The 26,324-nt window shown below is 35.5% G+C and overlaps 3 protein-coding genes across 4 annotated transcripts; 1 reads left to right on the forward strand and 2 right to left on the reverse strand.

Annotated features, from left to right (window-relative positions):
- Positions 1-530: 530 nt before the first annotated feature.
- Positions 531-7,555, forward strand: LOC102621951 (filament-like plant protein 4). Of its 2 annotated transcripts, none has more exons than XM_006473569.4 (6): positions 531-917; positions 1,882-2,010; positions 2,514-2,733; positions 2,866-5,296; positions 5,807-5,861; positions 6,777-7,555. In XM_006473569.4, the coding sequence occupies exons 2-6, from the start codon at positions 1,888-1,890 to the stop codon at positions 7,221-7,223; spliced, it is 3,276 nt and encodes a 1,091-aa protein (XP_006473632.2). In that variant the 5' UTR covers positions 531-917; positions 1,882-1,887; the 3' UTR covers positions 7,224-7,555. The 2 variants fall into 2 exon arrangements, with proteins under 2 accessions (XP_006473632.2, XP_006473633.2); XM_006473570.3 differs by having other exon boundaries at positions 531-913.
- Positions 7,556-13,111: 5,556 nt separating this feature from the next.
- Positions 13,112-14,028, reverse strand: LOC102622453 (protein SMALL AUXIN UP-REGULATED RNA 51). The gene has a single exon (XM_025095967.2). The coding sequence runs from the start codon at positions 13,769-13,771 to the stop codon at positions 13,457-13,459; it is 315 nt and encodes a 104-aa protein (XP_024951735.1). The 5' UTR covers positions 13,772-14,028; the 3' UTR covers positions 13,112-13,456.
- Positions 14,029-20,338: 6,310 nt separating this feature from the next.
- On the reverse strand, positions 20,339-23,937 carry LOC102622748 (ATP sulfurylase 2). The gene is made up of 5 exons (XM_006473572.4): positions 23,034-23,937; positions 22,113-22,518; positions 21,532-21,792; positions 21,070-21,156; positions 20,339-20,746 (listed from the first exon to the last, which is right to left on the reverse strand). The coding sequence occupies exons 1-5, from the start codon at positions 23,576-23,578 to the stop codon at positions 20,609-20,611; spliced, it is 1,437 nt and encodes a 478-aa protein (XP_006473635.2). The 5' UTR covers positions 23,579-23,937; the 3' UTR covers positions 20,339-20,608.
- Between the last annotated feature and the right edge of the window lie 2,387 nt (positions 23,938-26,324).

Raw genomic sequence — 26,324 nt, forward strand, 5'->3', positions numbered from 1 at the left:
TGGTCATGTAGAGATAAATCTTGTCTAGCCTAAAGCAAGGGCTAGCTAGTGCCATCATTTTGTCAAATTTAGATCTCGTTAGTTAGATCGACATCCTTTGTCAGTCGGGACAGATCAAATCAAACGCAGCACAGCACAACAGAACAAATTCTTAGGTTGATCCCATAATCTCTCCGTTGAGACAAAAGAAGAAAAAAATATATCAAATATTGCCTGACGAACGGCCTAGATTTGATGATCCATGAACTCCGATGCAGCGTCATGACATGTTACCGCCACTGCACTAGCACTCGAATATTCATGAGCTGTAGCGGGTAGTGACGGTGGTCCAAAGTCGTAACATACAAACTATAACAGAACTTTCCGAAAATCGAATACAGCTCAGCCAAGCTTCTGGCTCAAGAGTGGGGGCGTCTTTGGCCATTCCTTGATTTCACGGGGACAAATCCGTCAAACGATTGTCATTCTCAATCAGACTGAATTTAAGAAGTAATAACCCCTCACGTATTCAGATATTATAATATTTATTATTAACACAGAAGAAGAAACAACAGAAAAAAAAAAAAAAAGAGAGAGTATTATTTCCATTTATTTTTTCAAGCCTTTCGGAAAAGAAAAATGATAATATTTAAAAGGTGATGGGTTTAGGAGCCTTTGTTTTGCAACGTCTTGCCTTTCAAGTGACACCTAAGTCCACAACCACCACCGCCTCCTCCGCCGGAACAACCACCTCATCCTCATTAGTTTCTCAATAACTAGGACTGCAAGAGAACGGCGCCTTTCAGATGCTTAACAACAGATCTTCATATCATAGCTGAATCACTAACAAAAACAAAATTGGTCACTGTAATAACTGAGTTTTACTCCAGTTCCGTACGCTTTTATATCCCTTCAGGAAGCTACATTACTCCTGGTAGGTGTGTTATCAACCAGAATCGTCTTCACAAATTATTGTTCAATTTACTTTGTATGTTTGTCATTTTGTTTTACCATTTTGAGTTCATGTTGTGTTTTCATTTTGCTACTTCTTGAAAACAGTCTGTGGCTTTATTTTAAAATCAACCAAACTCTGAATGCTTTTGTTTCTTATCTTTCTTTTGTTTTTTTGTCGGTGTGGTTTGTATCTGTTCTTTAAGAGCTTCCGTTTCAAGGTTCCCTTCTGTTTGTTTCTGGTTTTGATTTACAGTTTCAGCACTTAACATTGTGGGAATCTTTTGTTTTTAATCCTGATTTTGGAATTTTCGACGTTTTCTCTAGGTCTTTTATTTATTCCCATTGTTACTCTGTCACTGTCATTTTAATCTGAATTCTTCTTCTTCTTCTTCTTCTTTCTTATTTTTTCCTTCTACAATCCTCTTCTTCTTATTATTATAGCTTATAGTTTTTCCGATTAATTTGGATCTCATTTGATTTATATTAAAAATAAATTGATTAATATTTAAGATTTTTTATTTTTATTTTTTTTGGTAGTTTCTTCTCTCATTCGATGTAAAATTGTATAATATCTTAAGCGACCGATATATATTCAGATCTTAAGTGTTGATACCACGCAATTGATATACTTCTATTGGACGCTTGAAACAGTAATGTTCTGGACGTTTTGGTTTTAAAGGCTTCAGATTTTGATAGCTGACTAACAATGTATGATTGATGTAGGACAAAAATTGGGGAGTCTTATTTCAGTTCAATAATAATTTTATTAACAAATTTTTTGTTTGGATTACTGTCATCATTTTAATTTCACATGCTAGGCAAGTACTTAGTTATTTTCCTTTTTATTGTTTCGATTTAATTCTTTCTTAGTGAATTAAGTAATGCACTATTATGCACTCTCTTTTTTGTGTACTTCTTTTTTAATTTTAAGTACTGCAAACGTTACAGTTTAAGATGGACCGCCGGAGTTGGCCCTGGAAGAAAAAATCATCATCTGAAAAAGCTGAGAAGGCAGCTGCTGCTGCATTGGACTCTGTTCTGGCTGCTTCAGCTTCTGCTGGATCCCAAGGCGAGCAGGTGTGGCCATTGATATCAGTCACTCAGTTTTACAACAATAATTGCTAAATCTGCAAATAAAATTTTGACCATCTGTATGCTTATGAATTATACTCATTCTTTCATGATTATTGAACTTGGGGCTCTCTTACCAACATATGACTATTTGAACCTTCAAGAGTCCTTTATTGTATCGATATGTTTTGTAAGAGTTATCATTTTGGTTAATCAAACTGATTTCCTTAATTGTATTAAAATGAAATACCATGCAGCTTGATGTTAATGGGTGAAATAGTGAATGCAGAATTAGGATGGTAAAACTGAACAAGGAAAAAAGAATAACAAGTTTCATTTTTTTTATTGGTTAAGCCTTTTATTTAATCAACAGACTTATTTTTTTAAAAAGGCCATTTAGCTCATCACGGCAGTCTTTGTTAGCACAGGAAGCCCTGGCAATTGGTTTCTGTCCGTATATGAGGTTAATTTTCCTTCTTATTTTTGTTGATTCTCATTTATAATGACAGGACAATTACAAAAAACCAAAATATGTTCAAATTTCTGTGGAATCATATTCACATCTGACTGGTCTGGAGAATCAAGTAAAGACAAATGAGGAACAAGTTCAGACAATGGAGGAACAGATTAAAGAATTGAATGAGAAGCTGTCAGCAGCAAATTCAGAGATCTCTGCTAAGGAGGATCTGGTGAAACAACATACCAAGGTTGCTGAAGAAGCTGTCTCAGGTATGCTGCTGAGCCATTCTTACTACAAGTGAAAAGTCATCCCTGCTAAAAATTAAGATGGTCTTTAAGATTACAGGTTTTTCAATTCCTCTTGTACACACTTTCTGAAATGAAACCTTCTTTCTCCTGCAGGATGGGAAAAGGCAGAAGCAGAAGCTTTGGCATTGAAAAATCATTTAGAATCTGTAACACTTTCAAAGCTCACTGCTGAAGATCGAGCAGCACATTTGGATGGTGCTCTTAAAGAGTGCATGCGGCAGATACGGAACCTGAAGGAAGAACATGAGCAGAAATTGCAAGATTTTGTTCTTACCAAAACTAAACAATGGGACAAAATTAGGCTTGAGTTTGAAGCGAAGATAGCAAACTTTGAGCAAGAACTCCTCAGGTCTGCAGCTGAAAATGCCACGCTTTCAAGGTCTTTGCAAGAACGTTCTAATATGCTAATCAAGATAAGTGAAGAAAAATCACAAGCCGAAGCCGAAATTGAACTTCTGAAGGGCAATATTGAACAATGTGAAAGGGAAATCAATTCAGCAAAATATGAGCTGCACATTGTTTCCAAAGAGCTAGAAATTCGTAATGAAGAAAAGAATATGAGCATGAGGTCTGCAGAAGCAGCCAACAAGCAACATATGGAGGGTGTCAAGAAGATAGCTAAACTAGAAGCAGAGTGCCAAAGATTACGCGGTCTTGTGCGGAAGAAGTTGCCGGGTCCTGCTGCTCTGGCACAGATGAAGATGGAGGTAGAAAGTTTAGGCAGAGACTATGGAGATTCCAGACTAAAGAGGTCTCCTGTTAAACCAACTAGTCCACACTTATCCCCAGTGTCAGAGTTTTCACTTGACAATGTACAGAAATTCCAAAAGGAGAATGAGTTTCTCACAGAGCGGTTATTGGCAATGGAAGAAGAAACAAAAATGCTGAAAGAAGCTTTGGCAAAGCGTAACAGTGAATTGCAGGCTTCAAGGAATCTGTGTGCTAAGACAGCGAGCAAGCTGCAAAGTTTGGAAGCACAAATGCAGACCAGCACTCAACAGAAAAGTCCAACAAAGTCTGTGGTTCAGATTGCTGCTGAAGGTTACACAAGTCAAAATGCTAGCAATCCCCCTAGCTTGACCTCAATGTCTGAAGATGACAATGATGACAAGGTAAGCTGTGCTGACTCTTGGGCAACGGCATTGATATCTGAGCTCTCCCAGATCAAGAAGGAAAAGAATGTTGAGAAGTCAAACAAAGCTGAAACCCCAAAGCATTTGGAGCTTATGGATGACTTTCTGGAGATGGAGAAGCTGGCTTGTTTGTCAAATGATTCAAATTCAAATGGTACCATCACTGCATCTAATGGTCCAAACAACAAGACGTCTGACATTGTGAACCATGATGCTTCTGGAGCAGTCACTTCTGGTGAAGATCTGCTGTCTGAACAGCAGCGAGACATGAATCCATCAGTAGATAAGTTATCTTCTAATACGCAATCGTCTACTGTCAATCCTGAAGCTGATGCAGGCCAACCTCAACTAATGAAGCTTCGATCAAGAATCTCTATGCTTCTCGAGACCATCTCCAAAGATGCTGATATGGGAAAAATAGTGGAGGATATTAAACGTGTTGTGGAGGATGAACATGTTACTCTGCATCAGCACTCTGCAAATTGTATATCTGATGAAGTTAAATGTTCTGATGTCTCATGCAGTGCAGAGGCTTATCCTGGAGATGCCAGTTTAAATACAGAGAGGAAAATTGATTTGACTGTACAGGTTATAAGCCAAGAATTGGTGGCTGCCATTACTCAAATTCATGACTTTGTATTATTCCTGGGTAAAGAGGCAAGGGCAGTGCATGACACAACCAATGAAAATGGATTCAGCCAAAAGATTGAGGAGTTCTATGTCTCCTTTAACAAGGTTATAGACAGCAACACATATTTGGTTGATTTTGTTTTTGCCCTTTCCAATGTTTTAGCTAAAGCTAGTGAACTCAGAATAAATGTTATGGGTTACAAGGACACTGAAATTGAGCCAAATAGCCCTGATTGCATAGATAAGGTTGCTTTACCTGAGAATAAGGTTATAAAGAAAGATACATCAGGAGAAAGATATCCAAATGGCTGTGCCCACATTTCTAATCCCACTTCAGATCCGGAGGTTCCTGATGATGGTAGTATAGTTGCAGCCTATGAATCCGAAACAACAGCTTGCAAATTCACATTAGAGGAATTTGAAGAATTGAAGTTGGAGAAAGATAACTTGGCAACTGATCTAGCTAGATGTACTGAAAATTTGGAGATGACCAAGTCTCAATTATATGAAACTGAACAGCTGCTAGCTGAAGTTAAAGCACAGCTGGCTTCGGCTCAGAAGTCAAATAGCTTGGCTGAGACACAGCTCAAATGTATGGCAGAGTCATACAGGTCGCTTGAAACACATGCCCAGGAATTAGAGGCTGAAGTGAACCTTTTGCGAGCAAAAATTGAAAGTTTGGAAAATGAGCTTCAAGATGAAAAAATGAGTCATCACAATGCTATGGCAAAATGCAAGGAACTTGAGGAGCAATTACAAAGGTAAGCATCAAACTTATTTAGATGTTAGTTGAATTAATTTGTCTAATCTGTTCAATACAATAACTTGGGTGCATGCCTTGACTCAATCCCTTCTCTACTTTTGAGGTCAATGTCAATGAAATCTGTATGCTGCCCGGAAAAGGCCACTTTCCTTGTGTGCAGGATTAAAGATAGTAAATCTGCCTGATTGTGCATAGGTTAAGGAATTCAGCGAGTTACCTCTGGAATTAAATATGTTGCTAATTGTTAAGTTTTAGCATAAAGGGAAGAGTTTTGGCTGTGGATTTGCTTACCCACCTTGGATTAACTTCAAATTCTCAATATTCAATAAGGTCTAATGACCAAGATAATTAGTTACTTGACTTTGTTGAATTGTGCTCCATTTTTCACATCCATTTTAACTGTCTTGATTTGTTTGAACTTATGGTCAGTTTACCTTGAGGAGTTATTATTCTTGCTTTATCCAGCTTTGATCCTCACTCTGATTCCTGTAATGTTGATTACTTTTAGGAATGAGAATTGCGCTGTTTGTTCCTCAGAGGCTGATGAAAACAAGATCAAACAGGTAAGACTATATTCCCATCAAGTTTCCTTAAAACTTAGATGTGTACTTAAATCCTAAGGGCATGTTTGGCACACTAAATTACATGGATTGCATTAGCTAAAATAAAACTTCTTGTTTAATGCAATCCCGTGTTTGGTAAATCTTTTTGTTCACATTGTGGTGTATTGTACGGTGACACATTAAACAAACCCTGGGGGTCGAGAGTATGGCGCTGTTCACATTATTTTTTATTTAATTAATAAAAACTAAATAAAAATATAATATTAAATAAAGCCAGTGCTGATAAACTGTCGGCCACGCTGATAAACTGTCGGCCACAATTTGACATCAGCCGGCTGCTAGTAACCACCACATAACATTGTGTTTTATGCTAAAATTTAGTACAACTAGAATCCTTATTATTGAGGCTACCCAATTATGCAATTATTACAAAAAAAAAAGCTTTCATTTGTCACGAATCTACTGTTAAAAATTTGAAAAGTGAAAATTTGACCTTAGATTTATGGTGAATGAAAATTTCTTTGCTGGTAATTGTTGCACTGTTGTATATTCCCGATATTAAGGATTCTAATGGTACTAAAATATGCCTTAAAAATGACACTAAAGTACGGTCGGCAGCGGTGTGTAGCGGCTTGTGGTGGCAGGCTCTGTAAATTGTTTATTTTAATTACAAAAATTTAAATTATTAATTAAACATAAATAATAAAAAATATAAATGAGTCTTAAATTGTTAATTTAATATAAAGATTAGAATAAAAAAAAATTATTTTATATAATATAATTCATACTATATATCAAATATAGTATTACATTACAGCCTAATACAATATAATATAATACAGTGTGTCAAACACATTGTAAAGTATTTGTTTTAGCTTTGTTGTTGCTTATTGTGATGTTTTCTTTGAGCCACAGGACAGAGACTTGGCTGCTGCAGCAGAGAGACTAGCTGAGTGTCAAGAAACTATACTTCTTCTGGGCAAGCAGTTGAAATCTTTGCGTCCACAGTCGGAGGTCATAGGATCTCCATACAGCGAGAGGAGTCAAAAAGGTGAATTCTTGCCCGGAGAACCTGCTACTGCAAGTTTACAAGAGTTTGATCATGCAGAAATGGACAGTGTTACTTCTGCCAATGCACAGCCACATAGAGTGGGTGCCGAATCCCCTCTGGATTTATATACCTCCCCATGTAGCCCATCTGAGAATGAAGCAAGCATCAACAAATCGCCGATCAATTCAAAGCATCCGAAACACAGGCCTACCAAATCAACCTCCTCGTCCTCCACTTCTGCCCCAACTCCAGAGAAAAGTTCGAGAGGATTTAGCAGATTCTTTTCGTCGAAGGGAAGGAATGGGCATTAGCCATGAGGCTTGCAGCTCGCAGGCTTAATAACAGTGTTGTTGAAAAGGGTCGTTAGTATAATTATCTGAAACACCAGGCTGATGCGAGATTCAACTTGTGAAGCTGAATTCTCTTGGGTACAATGTTACAAAAAATGATGCTTTCAACTTGTGGTAATTCTTGTAACTAATGAATGTATATGAAGGGAATGATGTCCATGTCAGTTAATTTGTATTTCTTCTACTGTAATTTTGTTAATTGAACATGACATAGTTTTTCAACTGTTACAAAAGGTATTTTGAATGTGTTCATGTGGCAGTGTTTATAAAATTTGACTTCCCACTTCAGACAACCGAGATTGTTTGTCAAAAGACTTACCATGTATTATTTTTAACTTTTGAATAAGTGTAATTTAAAAAATAAGTAGAATTTACCGAAAAGTGATTCAAATATCTTTTTTTTTTTTTTTTTTGCAATGATTCGAATATCATTATGTAAAGAAAGACAAATGGTGATCCGCCACAAAGATCCACAGATTAGTCTTCTTAATCTCAGACTGATGGATGATATTTTATTTGATTTCCGTGTTGGAGCTCGCACTCTTAAGAGAGCTGGACCCTTTGTTAGGTTGACGTTAAAGCAACGTAGTCGTCTTCGATATTATTATTTCTGAGAATTCATAATACTTGGGTGATATTTCAATTTTTGAATTTTTACTTTCTTCGAGATATTAGATTCTATACAACAAATAATAATAATAATAACAACAACAACAACAATAATTGTAGGTGCAATAATTTGACATTTGGAAGTTAAGAATCTTGTGGGCTATTCGCACAAGTCTTTCCACAAAATATGTGAAGATTTTCATCTCAATTCTCTGACTCATTTATATGTCATTCAGTGAGCTAAAGAAGTAGACACCCAGACCCACTTTGTGAGCCCAAAAAATATCTCAGCACACTCGCCAAAAAGCAACAACCCTCGCCATCAACTCACTAACCAGCCATAACCCACTTCGGCCTTGGCCGAAGTGGTGGGCTGCTGCCCTCACAAGCATTGTGAGGGCAGCGGTTCTAGCCCCCACAAAAGCATTGTGGGGGCTAAATGTTCTTTATATTTAAAAAATCATTCTCCCTTGCGAAATGCAAGTGGAGTATGGACATTCTCTCCTGTGAGGGGTTATTTGTATTGGGCATGTACTTCATAGAATTCATTGTAATAATGTAAGTCCCAATCATGTATATCTGATTGTAAATATCAGTGTAATATCTCTGCTACAATAAGCAGTTGTTGTAAATATCTGTGTAATGCAGTAATCTGATAATTAATCAATTTCAAAAAAAAAAAAACCAGCCATAACCAGAAACTGCCTCACATTTATTGATGATGAAGCTGGGTTCATTGCGCCCCCGGGCCCCAACAAACATGCATGTTCTCATTTTTGACTCCATACGAATGCCACCGTATTTAATTTCAAAATAATTATAAGAAATAAAGAATTATGGTTGCTAATAAATATATTTATATTCCATCTCATTTTTTTTTTGGGTTTTGTCAATTTGTTTGCTTCGAGCAGTACAAGCTCAAAGGTGCTCGAAAATATAGCACGCAAGTTTGGACTAAAATTTCATACGGAATTCATGGATATTTGTCTCGGTAGAAATTTACCGAGCATTTAATTAATCCATATTGCATATCTTGTCTTCAATGTGAAGCACACCAGGATTTCGTTTGTGATATTGTCTTTGTCTGGTTCATTTAATTAGGATGACAAAGTGAACATGCTAGATTTCATACAGTGTCATTTGTCAATGAAAAAACAAATAAATAAATATCAACTTAAGCATAAAAAAATTTGACACAAAAGTTTCAGTGCAAATGAACCCAACAAAGTGTGCCGTACGACGCAGCTTACCCCGGAACATGAGTGGCTCTGCATTGTTCAAATTTCAATTGACAGAGACAAAAGAAAGAAGCAGAAGATTATTTATTAAACAGCGACAGTGACAAACAATACATCAGTACAGCCGTTGGGGAGAACGAACAAGCGGCGTCAAATTTAAGTGGGTATTGATGAATAATATCAGCCATGCATAACTTCAATTATCATCTACTTTCTTGCTGGACTTTTGTCCTCCACTGAATGACATAAATGAATTTTATAATTCTCTTTTGACAATTTTGGTTTTGAGAAATGCATTTACAAATTAGAAGTTTCTGTTTAATATAATATCTCATTTGTTTAAAAATTCAAATTTTCTTTTAACTTGTTCCTCCGTTTCTTATGAGTTCAACTTTTTGTTAGTGATGAAGTAGTGGTGGGATCACCTCCCTTTCTTTTTGGTTCATCATGTGAGTTTTCTTGTCCTTTTGAGACTCTACTCAAAATTTATCTTGAAGTAAGAAGTTTCCTTCATTACCGTAATTGATTCTGCATGTATATTGATTTAATTTTGATGGGTAGTGACGGAGAAAAGAAATTCAACTCATACAAAACGAAGAAACAGCACGTCCCCCTTTTTTTTGCGAAATTAATTGCAATAATTGGACTTGCTTGCACCTTGATTTTGCCTTAATCGCCAAGGTTTGATGCCATCATTGGCATTAAGAGGAGAGATTAGCACTCAGCCGACAGGTTGATTGAGATTTCAAATCTACGTATGCCCTCCTTCAATTATGCCATATTGCTAACAAGATAACATAATGTGACATTTAAACAACTTGAATCGATACAATCACATGAGTTTTGTTGCCAATAATCCAGACCATTCCACCCACTTCTATCATTAGCTTATATTCATTGATATAGTGGCATTAAATAATGTATTATAATACGATAGATGAACACAAAAATCTGAGAGAAAGTCTTGGGTATACGATCAATTGTATACAAATTTTTTTTCCATTAAGTTAAATAAGCTTAAAATATCTACGCAACAAGAATTCAACAAATAGCGAGTGCGTATGCATGAAAAACCTAAGATTTTTCTTTTTCTTTTTTCCCCCCCCTTAAAAAACCCACTTTATTTAAAAACATACGTGATTAATTAGTAGTTGTCGAACATGAAATCGTAAAAGAATAATTCTTGACCCGACATTAGTCATTCTGGAGCGTATACCATTTTTATGTAGCGAATTATTTCGTACTCTATATGATTACAGTAAGTAACTTCGAGGAAGGAATAAAACTGGCAGGAGCGTGCATGAATTAACAGGGAGAAGACGTTGAAAAGACATGGAAGAATAAATAATAAGAAAACGCATAAATAAACCAAGCGTACGTAAGCTATAGGATTTGAATCTAACGTTTTTCTTAGCTAGCTAATTAAAACAAAGAATCGAAAGCTCAGAGCATCTTCGGCTGAGTATACTATTCAACATGTGAACTTTGTCTCCATTAATTTCCATGGATGGTGGTCCCTTACTTCTTAAATATTATTGAGTTTCCTTCAGCGAGCCAGCTTCTGTGAACAAAATTGACTTGAAAAAAGGCCAAAATTTTCGGTTACTTTTTCCAACAATTTAATCCACCGATGAGGTAGGCCATACAAATGTTACACGAGAGTTACAAGTCTCGCATGGCATGCTACACACGGCTGGGTATATATTATCAATTTCAATTATGTAAAACTCAGCCGAATTCAGTGAATGAACAAGATCATAGAAAATGTTATCTTATTGCTCTGAGTTTGGCCAGCAACTACCGAGCTTTAGCTAGTTCCCTAGTTCTAGAAAATCGAAACTATAACCGGCTAGCCATGTTCTTCACATTTCACAGGCACATATTCATATGTTTTTTTTATTTTTTATTTATTTACATGATAATATTGCTTAGATTATAATTGTTAATACTAGTTTAACATTAAATCATATATAGCATTATCCATATTTGAACTCTCTCTAATATTTAAAAGATCATCTACTCCACTCATATTTTAAAAGAAATAAGACTATCTTTACATAATAAATTTTTATAATTGAAGAATAAATTAAGTCTGTAATAGTTGGTGGGGGCGTGAACCGCTATCCTCGTTGGGGGGTGGGGTGTGGGGGTGTGGATTTGGAAATTACGCGGCCACGGTTCGTATGTTAAGAGCATATAAACAAACACTTATGGGATATTAACAATCAAATCCCTTCAGTTTGCCGGGTTTACAAATAATGACATAGTTTATCCATTTGTAGAACAGTCGTAGGTCTCTAACTGTCACGCCAAAAAGAAAAATTTCTAAGCCTATGAAATGACCAGATTACAGATTTCCAGTCGTTAATTTCCCTGGGCTCACTGGGCTAGGGTCTATTTGGTACAGATAAACAAAACATAGTTTTATTTGTGAAAAGGTAAGACAACAGGAGATCTGAATGAGATTCTATCAAGTACTTAATGGTTAGCCCTATAACTAGACTGTCTGGACATCCAACGGCCATACATGCATTTCTTGGACAAAGTAGCTTTCTCCGAGCCATTACAGATATAAAAAATATCACCTTTTGTCGAACTACGGAAAAGTTGGTTATAAAACCCCATAACTGTAGGTTTTCAAAGGCGTCCGGTCAGTACGGTTTCTTGGGTCCACTGATTTAAGATTTAAAAAAAAAAAAAAAAAAAGAGCTTCAGCATTTAAAAAACGTTGTGAATTCTGTTGCCGTTCGTAGGTGATGGACCGCTGTAAGACTGAAAAGGCCTAAGGCCTGCATATGCAAACCCCTATACCGTCTTCGTCATTCACGATCATGATTCTTTGATAGATCCCTATCATCACCATCATCATTTATAAAGTGCCGCCCGGCCTCTGCCCATCGTGATCATTTCATCAAGATTGATTCACTGCAAGCACAAGTCGGTGTGGGTCTGTAATCTGAGCCGTCCATTTTTTGGGCCACCACTTAAATATACGAGATTTTTCTTTAAAGGACCACCGGTCACATGACATGGGTCCTAAAATCCTACATCCTATTGGATGTTGATTGATCGGTGGATTTTTTTTTTTTTTTTGAATCCCAATTATAAATATATTGTTACTGATATTACATCATACATTATAATTATAATATTTATAATTGTATTAAACAATTGAGACTACCGCCATACATTAATCCACTGAAGCACTTGTCCAAATACTTTAAACCCTCTCTAATATTCGAGGGGTGCCTACTCCACTTATATTTTGTAAAAAAGAGACTGTCTTCACTCAATTAATTGATAATTAAGGAAGAACTAAAACTAACCTCCATAATACTTTTATGGAGGCTCGAACCCTTATACTCAATATTATAAGTGCAAGACTTCTCCCATTAGACCAAAGGTCCATTGGTATTGATTAGTGGATTTTAACAGCAGGTGTGCAGTTAACAATTAAGCAAAAGTAAAAAACCTTCCATGCATTTATGATGAAATGAAAATGTGAAAAGTTATGAAAGATTTTGTTTTGAATATTATTGAACATGAAATGGAGCATCATATTTTCTGATTGTCAGCGATTATTTTTGAAATATATATATAGTATTGATAATATATAGAAACCATATTACTTAATAGTATTTTCAACATTACACTATTAAATTATATGAATTAATAATTTTTTTTTACTCTAATAAAGTCTAGACTCAAGATTAAAACATTTATATATGTGTGTGTCTATATATATATATATAAATATATATATATTTCTGCTGAAACATTGATTCCTTTTATAAGTCAGTTACACTGTTAGGTACAGTTTTAAACGGCTAAACCGTTTAGTTAACCAGAAACAGCTTGGCATAAAATAATGTGAATCCAAAGACAAAACCCCTGAGAAAAAAAGTGAGCTTGTGTCTGTCACTAGTCACTAGTCACTAGCTTGTGTGCTTTTGTCAAGGAAACGCGCCTGCAAAATATATTGAAATTAACGAAGATAAAGAGTTTAAAGGAAAAAAAGAAGGTAGAGCTTAATTTAATATTTAGATCTCTCACAGGGTACATTGGTAGTATACAACACCACACACCAGAGTCCACAGTGAGGAAAATGCTAATAAGTTTACTTTTGAGATTTACAACTCTAAAATAGTTAACCCAGATAATAATAATAATAATATCCATGGGTTAAAATATTAATTCTTCGTTGGCCGGGTTAGATTTACTGTAAAAGAAAAAGAAAAAAGGAAAAAAAGAGAGAGAGAGAAGCAATTGAAGCAGCTTCATCATCAGCCAATTTCTCCAAAAACAAACAAGCAAGTACCCTAGCAGCGTAGCTCGGCAATATTCTTCTTATCTGAGCATTGATGTTAAGGACTGGAACACTTGTTCTTCACATGGAATGGTTAAGCCCATGTCATGATCAAAGCCAAATTCTTCTTCGGCTTGTTGAAGCAGGCTTTGAAACTCAGGACGAGTCAAGAAAGTTATTGGGATGATGTATCTGCTTCTGTTTTCACCAACATACACAACAAAATGACCTTTTGGGACATCTAAAGGGAGTCCTTGTTCATCGTAGCTTTGTTTCTTCCCCAAGCTCGAGCATCTCTTGAGAATTTGCTTAATCACAGCCGTTTGAGACAACTTGTTTGATTTTCTGATGGCCATCCTAATGAAGAACTTGTGCGGGTAATTAATGACAATAGAGAAGAAGAGCTCTGAGAGAAGTTTCTTTCTTTCTTTTTTTTTCAATTATTATTGTGAGGCGATGTGAAAATGTATGAGGGGTGTACGTATTTATGCTTGCGGTGAGACTTGTTATGGGTGCGGGTGTAGATAGAGGGAAAATGAAGCACAGTCATGTGGGGTTGTGGGGGCAGAAAACAGAGCCATGGCCATGGGTGTTTTTGGGGTCCGTGTACGTAAACTCTCAGGACACGTTGGGTGCCAATCCCATTGGTTTGACAATCTCTTGTTGCCCTTCCGAAGGACAAAGGGTCCCTCTTTCTCTTCCTTTTTGAGCTTGGTTTCAGCTTTCAAGTGTTTTTTTTTTCCCTATTAAAAAAAAGTTTTCTTTAATCTTTTCTTTTTCAACTCCCTACGTTGTATTTTCAACCAGTTGAATCCCAATTACATATTAAAACCTCTTTCTATGACTCATTCTTTTGCTCCATGGTAAAGCAGAAACGGTTATAAGTAAAAAACCTTCCCTTAAGAAGCACTTCAGCATTACCTACCAGCTAGTCCTCTTTGTGATTATGAGTAATTTAGCGGGGCTAATATGTAATATCTCATGATGAGTAACGTCATTTTAACTTTCTTTTCATGATACTTTTAACATATTAGTTTGAATCTTTATCACATACGTGTTTACTCTTATTCATTGGAGAAATACACGTAAAAAAAAGAAGAAGAAAAAAGTAAATAAGTTTTTTTTTTTTTTAATACTGTTTATACAGGACTGTAGGTATTATAATTAATATTTACACACATATTCTACAATTGAGACCTTCATCGTGGCATGTACTCCTCTGAAGCGCTGCCCAAATTCTTCAAACCCTCTCAAATATTCGAGGGCTGTCCACTCTACTCACATTTCGTGAGGAATAGACTGGCTCCACTCAATTATGTGATAATTGATAAAGGATTGTAAATAAGTCCCATAAATACTGAAAAAAATAAATAAGTTAAAAGGTCTCTCAAGACTCTCTTTTTATTAATATCTCTTCGTTACGCATTAATTTAAACTTGCATCGAACACTAATTTAAACTTGAAATTCATGCAACCTAAATATACATAGACCGACGTGGCCTATTAAGGAATGAAGACAGGAATAATGAACACTAATTTTTGAAAGAAAAAAACATAGATAATTAAGAAAAGATAGACTTTGCATGCCCTTATAGCCCTTAGGTCTTCTTTTCCTCTACCAAAATTCAGAGCTAGGGCTCATGGCTTCTTCAGTAATTCGTCAGGATTAATGATATTTTTAAATTGCCCTTTTTTTAAAAAAAAAAAAAGAAAAAAAATTGTCTTAACTGACTCCTACTTTTTTCTTCCGATCCCTTCTCTCTCTGCCGGCACCATAATTCAGGGGTCGATAATAGTTGTACCAAAGTGTACCACCAATCGCAGCCTTAAGTTCTGGTCACATCTTAATTGTTGATCTTGTTATGGAATTCGCATGGCATGATAAAGAGCAGTGATCACATGGGCATCTGCGATGCTGCTTGCGGATTTCTCTTGATGCCCTCAAATCTCAATGATGTGGCAAATCATTTACTCTTTTTAGTTGAGAATTCTCTTTATTTTTTGATGTTCAGCAATGACTTACGATTGTGTACTTCTTCAGGATAAACATATCCAATCAACCAAGAGTTTTTATTTCCTTTATTCAGTGACCCATCAAATTGATTAACTTGTCTCGTGCCCAGGAGTTTTCACTTTTCCTTTTAACTTATTAGTTTGTCATAAAATAATCCTCTTCAAAGTTCAAACCAACACAGCCATGAAAATCCAAAAAGATATGGAAAGATTCTTTCATTACATAATAAGTTATACAATTTAGCAAAAGCATCAGATGCTTTGAAAATGTGTCATCTTAAATTGAGGAAAATTCACTATCACATGGTGTATCTATCATCAGACAGACAAAAACAATATTGAGCACTCTAAGAGCGTGATATTTGGCTTTCCCGGATTATGGGTATTTCAAGAATTATAAAGAACTCGAAGGAAAAAGGTTGCAGCAAGATTTTCTCTGTTGGCGTAGGGTAATAATTGGCCCAAGGCTATGCTCGTAGCCATGGGCTCTCTGATTACTATCAAAAGTTGAAGAATCTTCAAACAGTTTCCCTATAGAAGAGAGGCATCAAGGTCCCATAAGACCATTGCATCAATATGCATTGCCTGCTAATGGTAGAGCTTTCAGACCTTTCCAATTTTGTCACTCTATTGAACTTTTACAAGTGACTGCACATGCAAAATAAAACTCTTCTGTTCACCTTACATAATATCAATATGCATTGCCTCCTCTGCTTCACCTTGCATAATATCTTTAAAATAAGGGTCTTGCATATGTAACTTACAGCCCCCATAACTTATTACAACTTTTTGCATTATTTTCAAAAGACTATAAGTTACATCAGCAGTAACTTAGCAATTGCCTTAAAATAATTATCTGTCAATTTAGTACCTTGGTTTGATCTGGTAAGTAACGTCTTCCTCATATGCTACTTTAATAAAACCATTAACATTACTCTCATCGTCATGTGATTTAGCTTATCACAATATGAGTTCGCAAGATAAACAATTTAATAGAACACTTGAAATATTCGTGAGAGGTCAATGTTATCTCAAGATTCTTTTTTTTTTTTTTCTCTCTCTAAGAAAAGATTTTATTTATTTATATGTACTAATTTTATAATGAAAATCCTTAATCATATTAAAGTCATCTAAAACAGGATATATATTTCACTATGTATTTTTTATTTTCTAATTTGTCCCTATTTTCAATATAATAAAGGATACTGACTAAATAATAATAAGGGTTGGCAAGGGTCAAATCGATTAGTTTATACTTATCTCCTCTAGAATTTGAACAGCTTAAAGGGCAAAAAAAAAACTGCTTAAAGCTCAGGTGGGCCAGATTTTGTTTGTTTTGTTAGTGAATTAATTCGTAATTGATTGGCTTAACGAAAAAAGAAAAAAAAAAAAAACATGAAGAGCGGTCCTGGCTGTAGTAGGAGCACTAGCAATTAGCAAATAGAAGGCGAGTCATGATACACACAATAAACCAATAAATTTAAAATTAAATGAGAGCCACAAATGGCTTGTGCGAAGCTACGTGTGCTCCCCCATGTTCCAAGGCGCAGAAAGAGTCCGCTCTGTTACGCTTTTATTATAGTTATTGCTTCAATTAATTGCTTATTACGGCGGCTTTGTCCGGCGTCTTCAATTACATCACCGGTACCATCACAGTACATGAAAACTTACGGACACCCGCGGACACCCGTCACTAATGTCTCCACCTAATTCTCTCAGCATTTGTAATCGGCCCAATTCAATGTTTTGGGAATAAAAAATTATATTGACACGAGTCTCATGATGGAAGGGCGTAAGAAGTAAAATATAAGTTTTAAAATTTTCACTCCAGCTTTAATCTAGCGGCGGCGGTGAATTATTACTCTTAAAATTAAAAAAAAAAATTATGAAAATAATAGTTTGAATCTCTATATACATTTAATATCTTTAAATTAAATAAAAAATTATATGGAGCTAAATACAGTAATATGATATATAATCAATATTAAAAAAATTTAAAATTTTTAATTAAATAGATGTGACTTGAATTGTAAAAGTTAAAAATGAAATTATAATGTAGTTCAATTGATTTTTTCTTTTCTTCCAACTCAAAAGTATACCGAACAACTTCTAGTTAATTATTCGACCATCTTCTTTACAAATTATCCACTGATTGATATTTGGGGGTTAACCGAAACCTAGTCGTAAAGTATCATCATATTAACATGTTAATAATGATAATTTTAAGTGGACAATTAATATCACATGCCAATCCATAAATAAAAGTTACATCCGTTAAGATGTAAAGTCAACAATTAATCCACCATATAATAATCAATACACACACCTGGCACCACATCATTGTTAGATAATGATGACTCTGTGACCTTTTTTTTTTTTCACACTATAATGGAAATCTATCTTCTTTTTAGTTATTCGCTAACAACCACGTATCCAAAGCATATTAAAAGGTCAAAGAATATATCCAAATTAAGTTTGAAATTTTTAAACTTCTGTCATTTGATGGGAAAATTTTAAAAACTAATTAGAAGCTGACTTTCAAGTTTCAAGTAAACCAATCAATAAAATGTCTAAAGCTAAAAAAGATTCGGATCAAGAGCTAAGCTAATCTGTTCTACTCTTTATGATTTTCTATCATACGTGTATGTATTGCAATATACGATTAATATTTAATTAGTTTGATATATTTTTTTTTTAATCTAAAATTACTAATTTGTATATCTTTGAAAAATTAACAAGAATGTCAGACTAGTACGGAATGTAGATAAGCGACAGAAATAAAAGGGGAAGCAGGCCCCAGGACTTGAAGGTGAAGAGAGACGAGGAGAGTGGAAATATAGAATGGGCCCATGGCTAGTAGTCTTCAAAAATAAAAAATGAGACTACCCCATGTTCTGTGAATGACATTGGCTGGTGAGCTGAAGATAAAAACAGAGCCAAGTATGACAGTGTCAGCGGGTCACCGAAAGGCCATGACTCAAATGCACATTTTCTTACTTTCCTGTTGTAAGATTAGAAAATGACTGATTGTTATGCACATGAAGGCCATGTTACCCTTGCCCCCAAATACTTCTTGTGAAGGCAACATTGTACGGACAAATTTGTCAGCCCAAACCGTTTAGCTAACTCAAACTGCATGCGCCACTTCGGCCTTGGCCGAAGTGGTGGGCTGCTGCCCTCACAAGCATTGTGAGGGCAGCGGTTCTAGCCCCCACAAAAGCATTGTGGGGGCAGCGGTTCTAGCCCCCACAAAAGCATTGTGGGGGCAGCGGTTCTAGCCCCCACAAAAGCATTGTGGGGGATAAATGTTCTTTATATCCTTCTCCTTTGCGAAATGTAAGTGGAGTATGGACATCCTCTCCTGTGAGGGGTTATTTGTATTGGGCATGTACTTCATAGAATTCATTGTAATAATGTAAGTCCCAATCATGTATATCTGATTGTAAATATCAGTGTAATACCTCTGCTACAATAAGCAGTTGTTGTAAATATCTGTGTAATGCAGTAATCTGATGATTAATCAGTCTCAAAAAAAAAAAAAAAAAAAAACTCAAACTGTATGCAATGAAACTACCTGTTTCGTTTGGTGCCAATTTCTTTGCTTCTTAATATGATTTAATTGGGCACTGATGCATCGGTTAGGTTGTAACTACCTCTATCTGCAATACGCAATTTCTGATGCCATATTTATGATATGCCTGAACGCCTTTTTATCATTCCATAACGAAAATAGAGGAATCCAGTTCAATCGAATGGAATTGAAAAGTACCGAACTTGAATCATGAATAACAAAAATACAGACGTCTCAGAATTCAAAAGGCAAAAAGCTCAACATGGCCTAGACCTATACCAGAAGAATTTTCCAATTGTGATTGAATGACATAATGGTTAATTCTGTGGCGCTAGCCCCGTAGAACCACCCATTTCATTAACTTTAAATGTGACATATTTGAAGCCACGTATGCCTAAAAAATGTTGTGAACATCTTCGAGCAAATATGTGTAAGAATGAATCAAGAAAAGAAATGGAAAATGGAATGGACCCATTACAGCTAAGCCCCCAGGATACGGAGCGCCAAGCACTCTACGGACGTACCATGGCCATTGCAGTGGCACATGTACTGTGTAAAATAAATGGAGGGAAACATTTATGTCAAATTCAATTGATCGGAAACACAATCAAGCAAGGGGACAGCATTTCTATTGAGAGGGTCCAAAGCCAGGGAGGATTATTTGTTCCTTTGTTGCCTGCCCTGCCCCTGCTCTGCTGGATCACCAGAACCAAAATTTCCTGGTTTTGGATGGGGATTGTCCGAATTTTTCTTTGATAAATTAATTATACCATAACGATAGCATTCATCATCTCATCTTCACCGTAACATTGTAACGTCAGTATCAGAGTGCAGGACCGCCGTCTGATGAATTGTAGGGCAGTGCGCTGTTTGTGTCCACGATAATTTTCTCAGTCTACTGCTATAAACATGTAATACAGGCGCAGCAGTACGGCGTTGTCCAATGTCCACAACCACAAGGGTAAGGTGTTGTGTTGTGGGTGTTTTGGGCTGAGATTCACGTTGCACTGACAAAGTAAAGCCCCACTCTTGGGCGCCCATTGATTGCCATCAGTGTATGACTCCAAACTTCGTTGACAAATAAGCCAATATAGTACGAGAGAGTGCTAGAGGAAAACTTGTAAATCTGAGATAATGGACACTTTTGGCCGAACGTAGTTAGGTTAGGGGTCCCAAACACCGGTGCCATAGTCTAATGATCCAAAGCAGGCCCATCAAGCCTGGAAGCCCATTAAACTACTGGGAAGGTTAGATGAGTCCTCGCTGTCACAGAAGCCAGAAGATCCTTTCATAGTTTTATGAGTAAAGAAAACTTCAAAGCTCTCATTACACATATGCAGAAAACAATCCACAAGATGTTTTACTTGTATATAAAGTCTCTTTAGACAATCTAGAACAATTAATTCCCATGCATTGCACTCTTATTTATTGTAGTAAAAAAATTAACTCGAAACAGTAACAAGAATATTAAGCATACAAGTATTACTTGGATATGCCTAATGTGGTAGCTGCTAGGACTAACTTTAAGATGGTCTTCAGCTCTGCCTCTTCATCTTTTACTCGAATTCCTTCTTCTACTGATAAGAGACTCTGGCAATAAATCATTTATCTAAGAGGTTAAAATGGCCGGCTGCTGTGTTGCCTCTTCAGCTTGTAAGCTCTCGTAATATTGGACAAGGACTTTCCATCCCCCAGGGCACATAAAGCCATCAGGAGGATTCTCACCACTTCTTGCAAAAGTCCGCATCTGGAGAAATTAAGTCAGTTGATTAAAACCATTTAAATGTAGAAATTAATTCCGCATCTTGACAATGACTTTTGGTTGCCAGCAAACTAATAATTATCCAGCAACTGAGAAATGCATGCACATCAAAATGTAGAAATTGCTCTTGGACTAATAACACATTAAAAGGCTGAAAATTCATTAGTTCACCCAACCTAAAACTGAAAGCATTGTGGAATACTCTTGGAGATGAGGAAGCTTTTTTTCGTGATTTTTTTTTTTTTAAGCCTAACCATGACATGAATTGATTATTTTTAGGGAAATGAGTCACTAAACACTTTTCCTACCTTGGTTCCAGAGATGAAGAGAAAATCTTTTGCACGTGAAGGATCAAAAAAAGCCATTTTCTTTTCCACAGTATCATATGCAGCAACCTGGAGAGTATAATGTAAAAAGAAGAAAAATCACAATTTAGGGACAGCATGAGAGAAGAAAATCACTGTATCATATATGCACCTTATCAATACTTACCTCAGATAGAAACCCTATCGACCCACCCCATATAACAGATTTTAAACCTAACAAACACAAGTCTGAGCAATGAAAAAGAATGCTGTCGTATACAATTAACTGCACCCAGTCTATTATGAGCATTCAGTTGCTTTACTAGGCAATAAATCATACAATTACTGCAGGACAGATGAATAAAATAGCAAAGAGAACAAAATAACGTATGACAAATACATCTCAGTGGAAGAAATAATAAAGGCTCAATGCTTAGAACTATTGAAGTGTACAATAATACCTACCCTGAATGGCAAAATATTTAGCTTCTCTAGACCAAGAGCCATGCTTAACACCTTTTTTCCATGATCTGGGTCATATAAATCTCTCTTCTCTGTTGGATGACCCATGCCAGCAGGATCACGACCAACAATGTAGAAATTAGCACCGGCATTTATACGTGCCTTAGCATGCCACTGAACTTCAGTTGGACCTGCATAATGCATGGGTGATGGAAATATGGAAACAATGGTCGTCTCAGGGTCAAGGACACCATCTTCTAGGACCTACAGGAGAGAAAAATAAAAAATAAGAACCTTCAAGAACTAAACATTTGGGTTAACAAAAATGAAGTTAACTCTTAATAGATAATAGCCCTATTCATGTTGCTCTTGATCGCATGGTCTTAGAGTGGATTTACAAGTTCTTTGAATAATAACTTGATTTATTTTTTATTTTAGATTCTATACGATTATAAACAAATAGACTTAGTTGAGAGCTACACAAGATAAAGAATTGTATCACTTGTAAGGATTCCTGATATGTTTTTGTGTTATAGCAAATCAACCCTAGATTGGAAGAAATATAAGTTTATTTGGTGCATAACCTTGCTGTGCTGCTCCATTCGAACATCTAAGGGCACATCGTCAGCTTTTGTGAAACCTCCTAAAGGGTGAAGTAACAGAATAGGATTCTTGTATCCCATTTCCAAAAGTCGCCTGCGTGTATCGTTCATTAACAAAGCATGCCCATTGTGTATAGGATTTCTTAACTGAAAAGCAAAAATTGCATCAGCCTGACGATTATCGAATTCTTTCCTGAGTTGCTGAGGAGAGAGCCTGTAGTGATCAAGACCATCATTGTACTTGATGGGCTTTAATACTTCCAGATCTCCACCTACAAGCCAATTCCCAGCCGGGGTAATAACCTCCTCTACATATGGCAATCCTGCTGCAGTTGTTCCCCAAGTCCTAGCTATCCTCTCTTCTTTATTATGCTTGTATATTTCAATACTGCAATGGAAGTGAAATTTCAGGAATCATTCTATAAAGCAAATCAAATGACAGCAAAATAACAAAGTGTCAAGCTGCTAACTCATCATAATTCCATTTTAATATTACAGAAAATGCCATCATATAGGACAGCATTAAAAATCTTCGAAAGGTACTCTGAAGCTGAACTGTATTTAAGTATGTAGGCTCATCTAAGTATCTACTCTTGCGAATCCATTCCGCAGAAGCTTAATTGAAAAAAAAAAAAATGTTCTTGTAACATAAGCCAAGCAAAATGAATGCGATGCGACTCCATAAAGCATTGTAAACTCAGCACCGTTAAAGTTGTTGTACATAATTCAAAATCCTATTCGCAGCAGATACCAACCATTGCATACAAATTAAACAACTTAACTAGCACATAACAAATGTCATACGGAACCTCCGATAAAATGTAACAGCAAAAATAGCCAAAATCCGTAGGGTCATATGCAACACAAAGTAAAAGAAAAGAGACAACAAAGAAAGAAACTGACCTCCTGAGAATCCCGATCAAGCCGCCAGTAGGACCAAGCAAGGCCACATTAGTGGTAGACCCAATTCGCTCCTTAGTCTCATCATCAATGGCCAAAACAATAGGAAGAGACATATTGACAATAGACCCATCTTTCATTCTCAAACAATTAAAATGCAAGCTCTGCAAGTACTCATTTTCCCTCATGAACCCTCTCAACGGACTCGCCCATCCCTCGCTTACCACGTGAACCCATTCCAAGTCGATCTTCGTCAGCTTCACCTTCGGCATTGACTCGGCTTCCGTCGTCCTCAACCCCCGTTCGCTCTCCGGCACCACCAGATCCACCAGGACCCCACCATCCGGCTCGATCAAAGAACTCTTAATCGCAGACGAGGCTGATTTGACCGCAGCACTCATTTTGGGCTGAAACGCAATCAACTGATTCGAATGGTAAATGGGTTTCGGTCGTATTTTAACGTTGTAATCTGTAAGCTTCGTCTGCTTAGCCGTACGGAGATTGAGGTTAAAGTGTGCAGCGATGTGTACTTTAATCGTCAGAGACATGATGGCGGTGGTTGTTATGTATAAGTACAAGTGTAACTGACGAAATTGTTGTTGCTGCTGCAGCTATTAATTTGTGGAACGTTTTGAAAGATCATAACTTTAAGTGGATTTATTATAATAACGCATTACGGCATACGGCGGTGAGCTGAAAGAGATCCACACGTTCTGTTTTTTCAGTTTGTGGACGAGAGTTTGAAGCTGTTCAGACTGTTGGGGACCAGAATGCTCATTGAGATCAACGGCTTGGATCAACGTTCTTCCATTTCAGCCCGATAACCAACTTATTACACTGCATGGAATCCGTTTGGTTCGATTCCTGCTACATGTAGATTTTTCCGTTCGCAAATTAAAAAATAATAATTAAATTCTGTGATTCGACGACCATGCTTATGCTTTTAAAGTGAATATTCTTAAAATATAATATTTTAATAACATACACACCCTCTTTTTTTATATTCCATGACATTGCTACTGTAGTATTCTTTAATATTAATTAAATGTATTTTTTGTACTTTATTTTTTTAAAAGTTAAGTGACATTTCATTTATTCGACGTAAATACAACATCAATAAATAGATTTTGATCTTAAAAATTTACATGATTACTAAATGAATTTAGTTTCGATCAACAGGACTTTTCTTTTATCAAGTTATAATCTAATTTTTTTATTCATTTTCCTGATTAATGGCACAGTTGTTAAATATCTTTGCATTAAAATGGACTTGTTTCAATTTCAAATTAATTTATAGAATTTTTTTTTTTTTTTGTGAATGATGAACATTTATATGATATTCAATTCTATAAAATTTTGGATAGTTTTAAAATTTGTAACGACTTATTTGGTATATAAGATTGAATATGATGAGATAGAATAAAATGGAATAAAATGTAATTGAATGTAATGATATAGAAACGGATAAAATTAGATATAATATTATACTGTACTTAGTACAATATTAAAGTAGATTATAAATAATCATGTTTTGCGTTTTGTAAAGTAGTAGCTAATCATTAACATGTCTCGGAAGAAAAATGAAAAAAAAAAATCTAAAAATATTTTTGTTTTCCTCTTTCTTATTCCGTGTTTCCGCTATTTTCCCTTTTTCTTTTTTTTCTTCCTCTTCTCCAGATGATTAGCTAAGGAGCAATAAGAATCAGTTAATTAGCTACAAGCCTACAGGCTACAGGCTACAGCAGTTGCTGACAATTTGAAACAAGAACGGTTAATTTTTTTTTTCTTTTTTCAATTGTGGTCAGTTATGTTTCTATTGTAATTGAGGTCGACAATTTGGGGACTTTTCACAAGGAACACCAAGAGCTTTAATTCTTTTAATCAATTGATTGCATTATCTAAATTTCAATCTTCAGTTTTGATCATCAATCCGCCCAAAGTTTGATATCTAAAGCATTCGGTGGCTGAATATGCCGTCGGCTGTCGCTAAGAGCAATCTAACTTGAACAAGCCAAAGTTCAAGCTTGTGAAGAGAGTGTCTGCCAAGAACTTAGCCGCGGCAAGAGAGAGGGAAGGATAGGAGGGAAAAAATCTTATACCGTGATATATGTTAGGATAATTTTTAATTTAAAAATTTGTAGCCCTACGGACAGATTTTTACACTGTTCGTGTTACCAATTGGTGACTCAATTTAATCATACTTTTGGCACCAAGCATAGGATGGATATTCTTTTATCTTTATACTAATCCAATCTCAATTTATTTAACTGTTACCAAACATTCTCTCAAGTGGTGCTTAGTTTGAAGAATTGAGAAAAGAAAAGAGGAGTAAAGTGAAGAGAAGGGGATAAGAAATGAGATGAGGAGAGGGTGAAATTAAATTTGATTGTTTGGTTTAACATAGACTCTTAAAAGAAAAAAAATATATTACAAATTTTTTTTCTTGAACTAGTTTACTGTCTCACTTACATATTAAACTTTTAACGGTAGTTACAAATATAATTTAAAAAAAAAACTAAACTATGAATAATTCAATTTAAAAATTAAACAAATAATAGATAAAACAAGTTGAATATTGTATTTACAATTAGTTAATATTATTTTAAAATCAATTTAACCAATTCCATATAACTAATTAAATAATTTAAATTATTTTCTAAAAAAATTACTATTTAATGAAAATAATCAATTTTTTTTTTTTACCTTGTTGGAAAAACCACTGGAGAGATGCCGAACCACTGCCGAAGAGTCGTTAGATCATTGCTAGAATAGAGTTTTGTGTCCCCGAAATTACATCAAAATTATCAGAACCTAACACTCTACTCATTTGATAAATAAAATTATCTAAAATAATTACAATTACTTTAGAAATAAAACAGTTCAAAATTTCTCAAGTATTTACAATGAGATTTGAGCCCTTCCTAAAGTTGTAGATCCAACTCTTGGAAATTCAATTGGTATAAAAATTGATGAAGAAATCACATTGGTAGCGGTTGTCCGATGGCTTTTCAACGGTGGTATGGTGGTGGTCTAGTGACAAACTGGTACTATTCTTCAATATTAATAATTTCTAATTAACTAAATAATAGATACATATTAATTCTATTAAATTATTTAATATATTATTTTAACTTATTTAAAGGATAATATTGGAACTTTTGTTTTAAAATTAGTAAGGAATTTAGACTCCTTACCTAGTGGTGTGTAATTAAAATTCCTTAGTTTCATAAGTTCCTTTAAAATTCCTTAGTTTCATAATTTCCAGTCAACTAGGACAACCCTAGCCAAACAAAA

Source organism: Citrus sinensis, chromosome 5, assembly GCF_022201045.2.
Source record: "Citrus sinensis cultivar Valencia sweet orange chromosome 5, DVS_A1.0, whole genome shotgun sequence".
Classification (NCBI taxonomy): domain Eukaryota; kingdom Viridiplantae; phylum Streptophyta; class Magnoliopsida; order Sapindales; family Rutaceae; genus Citrus; species Citrus sinensis.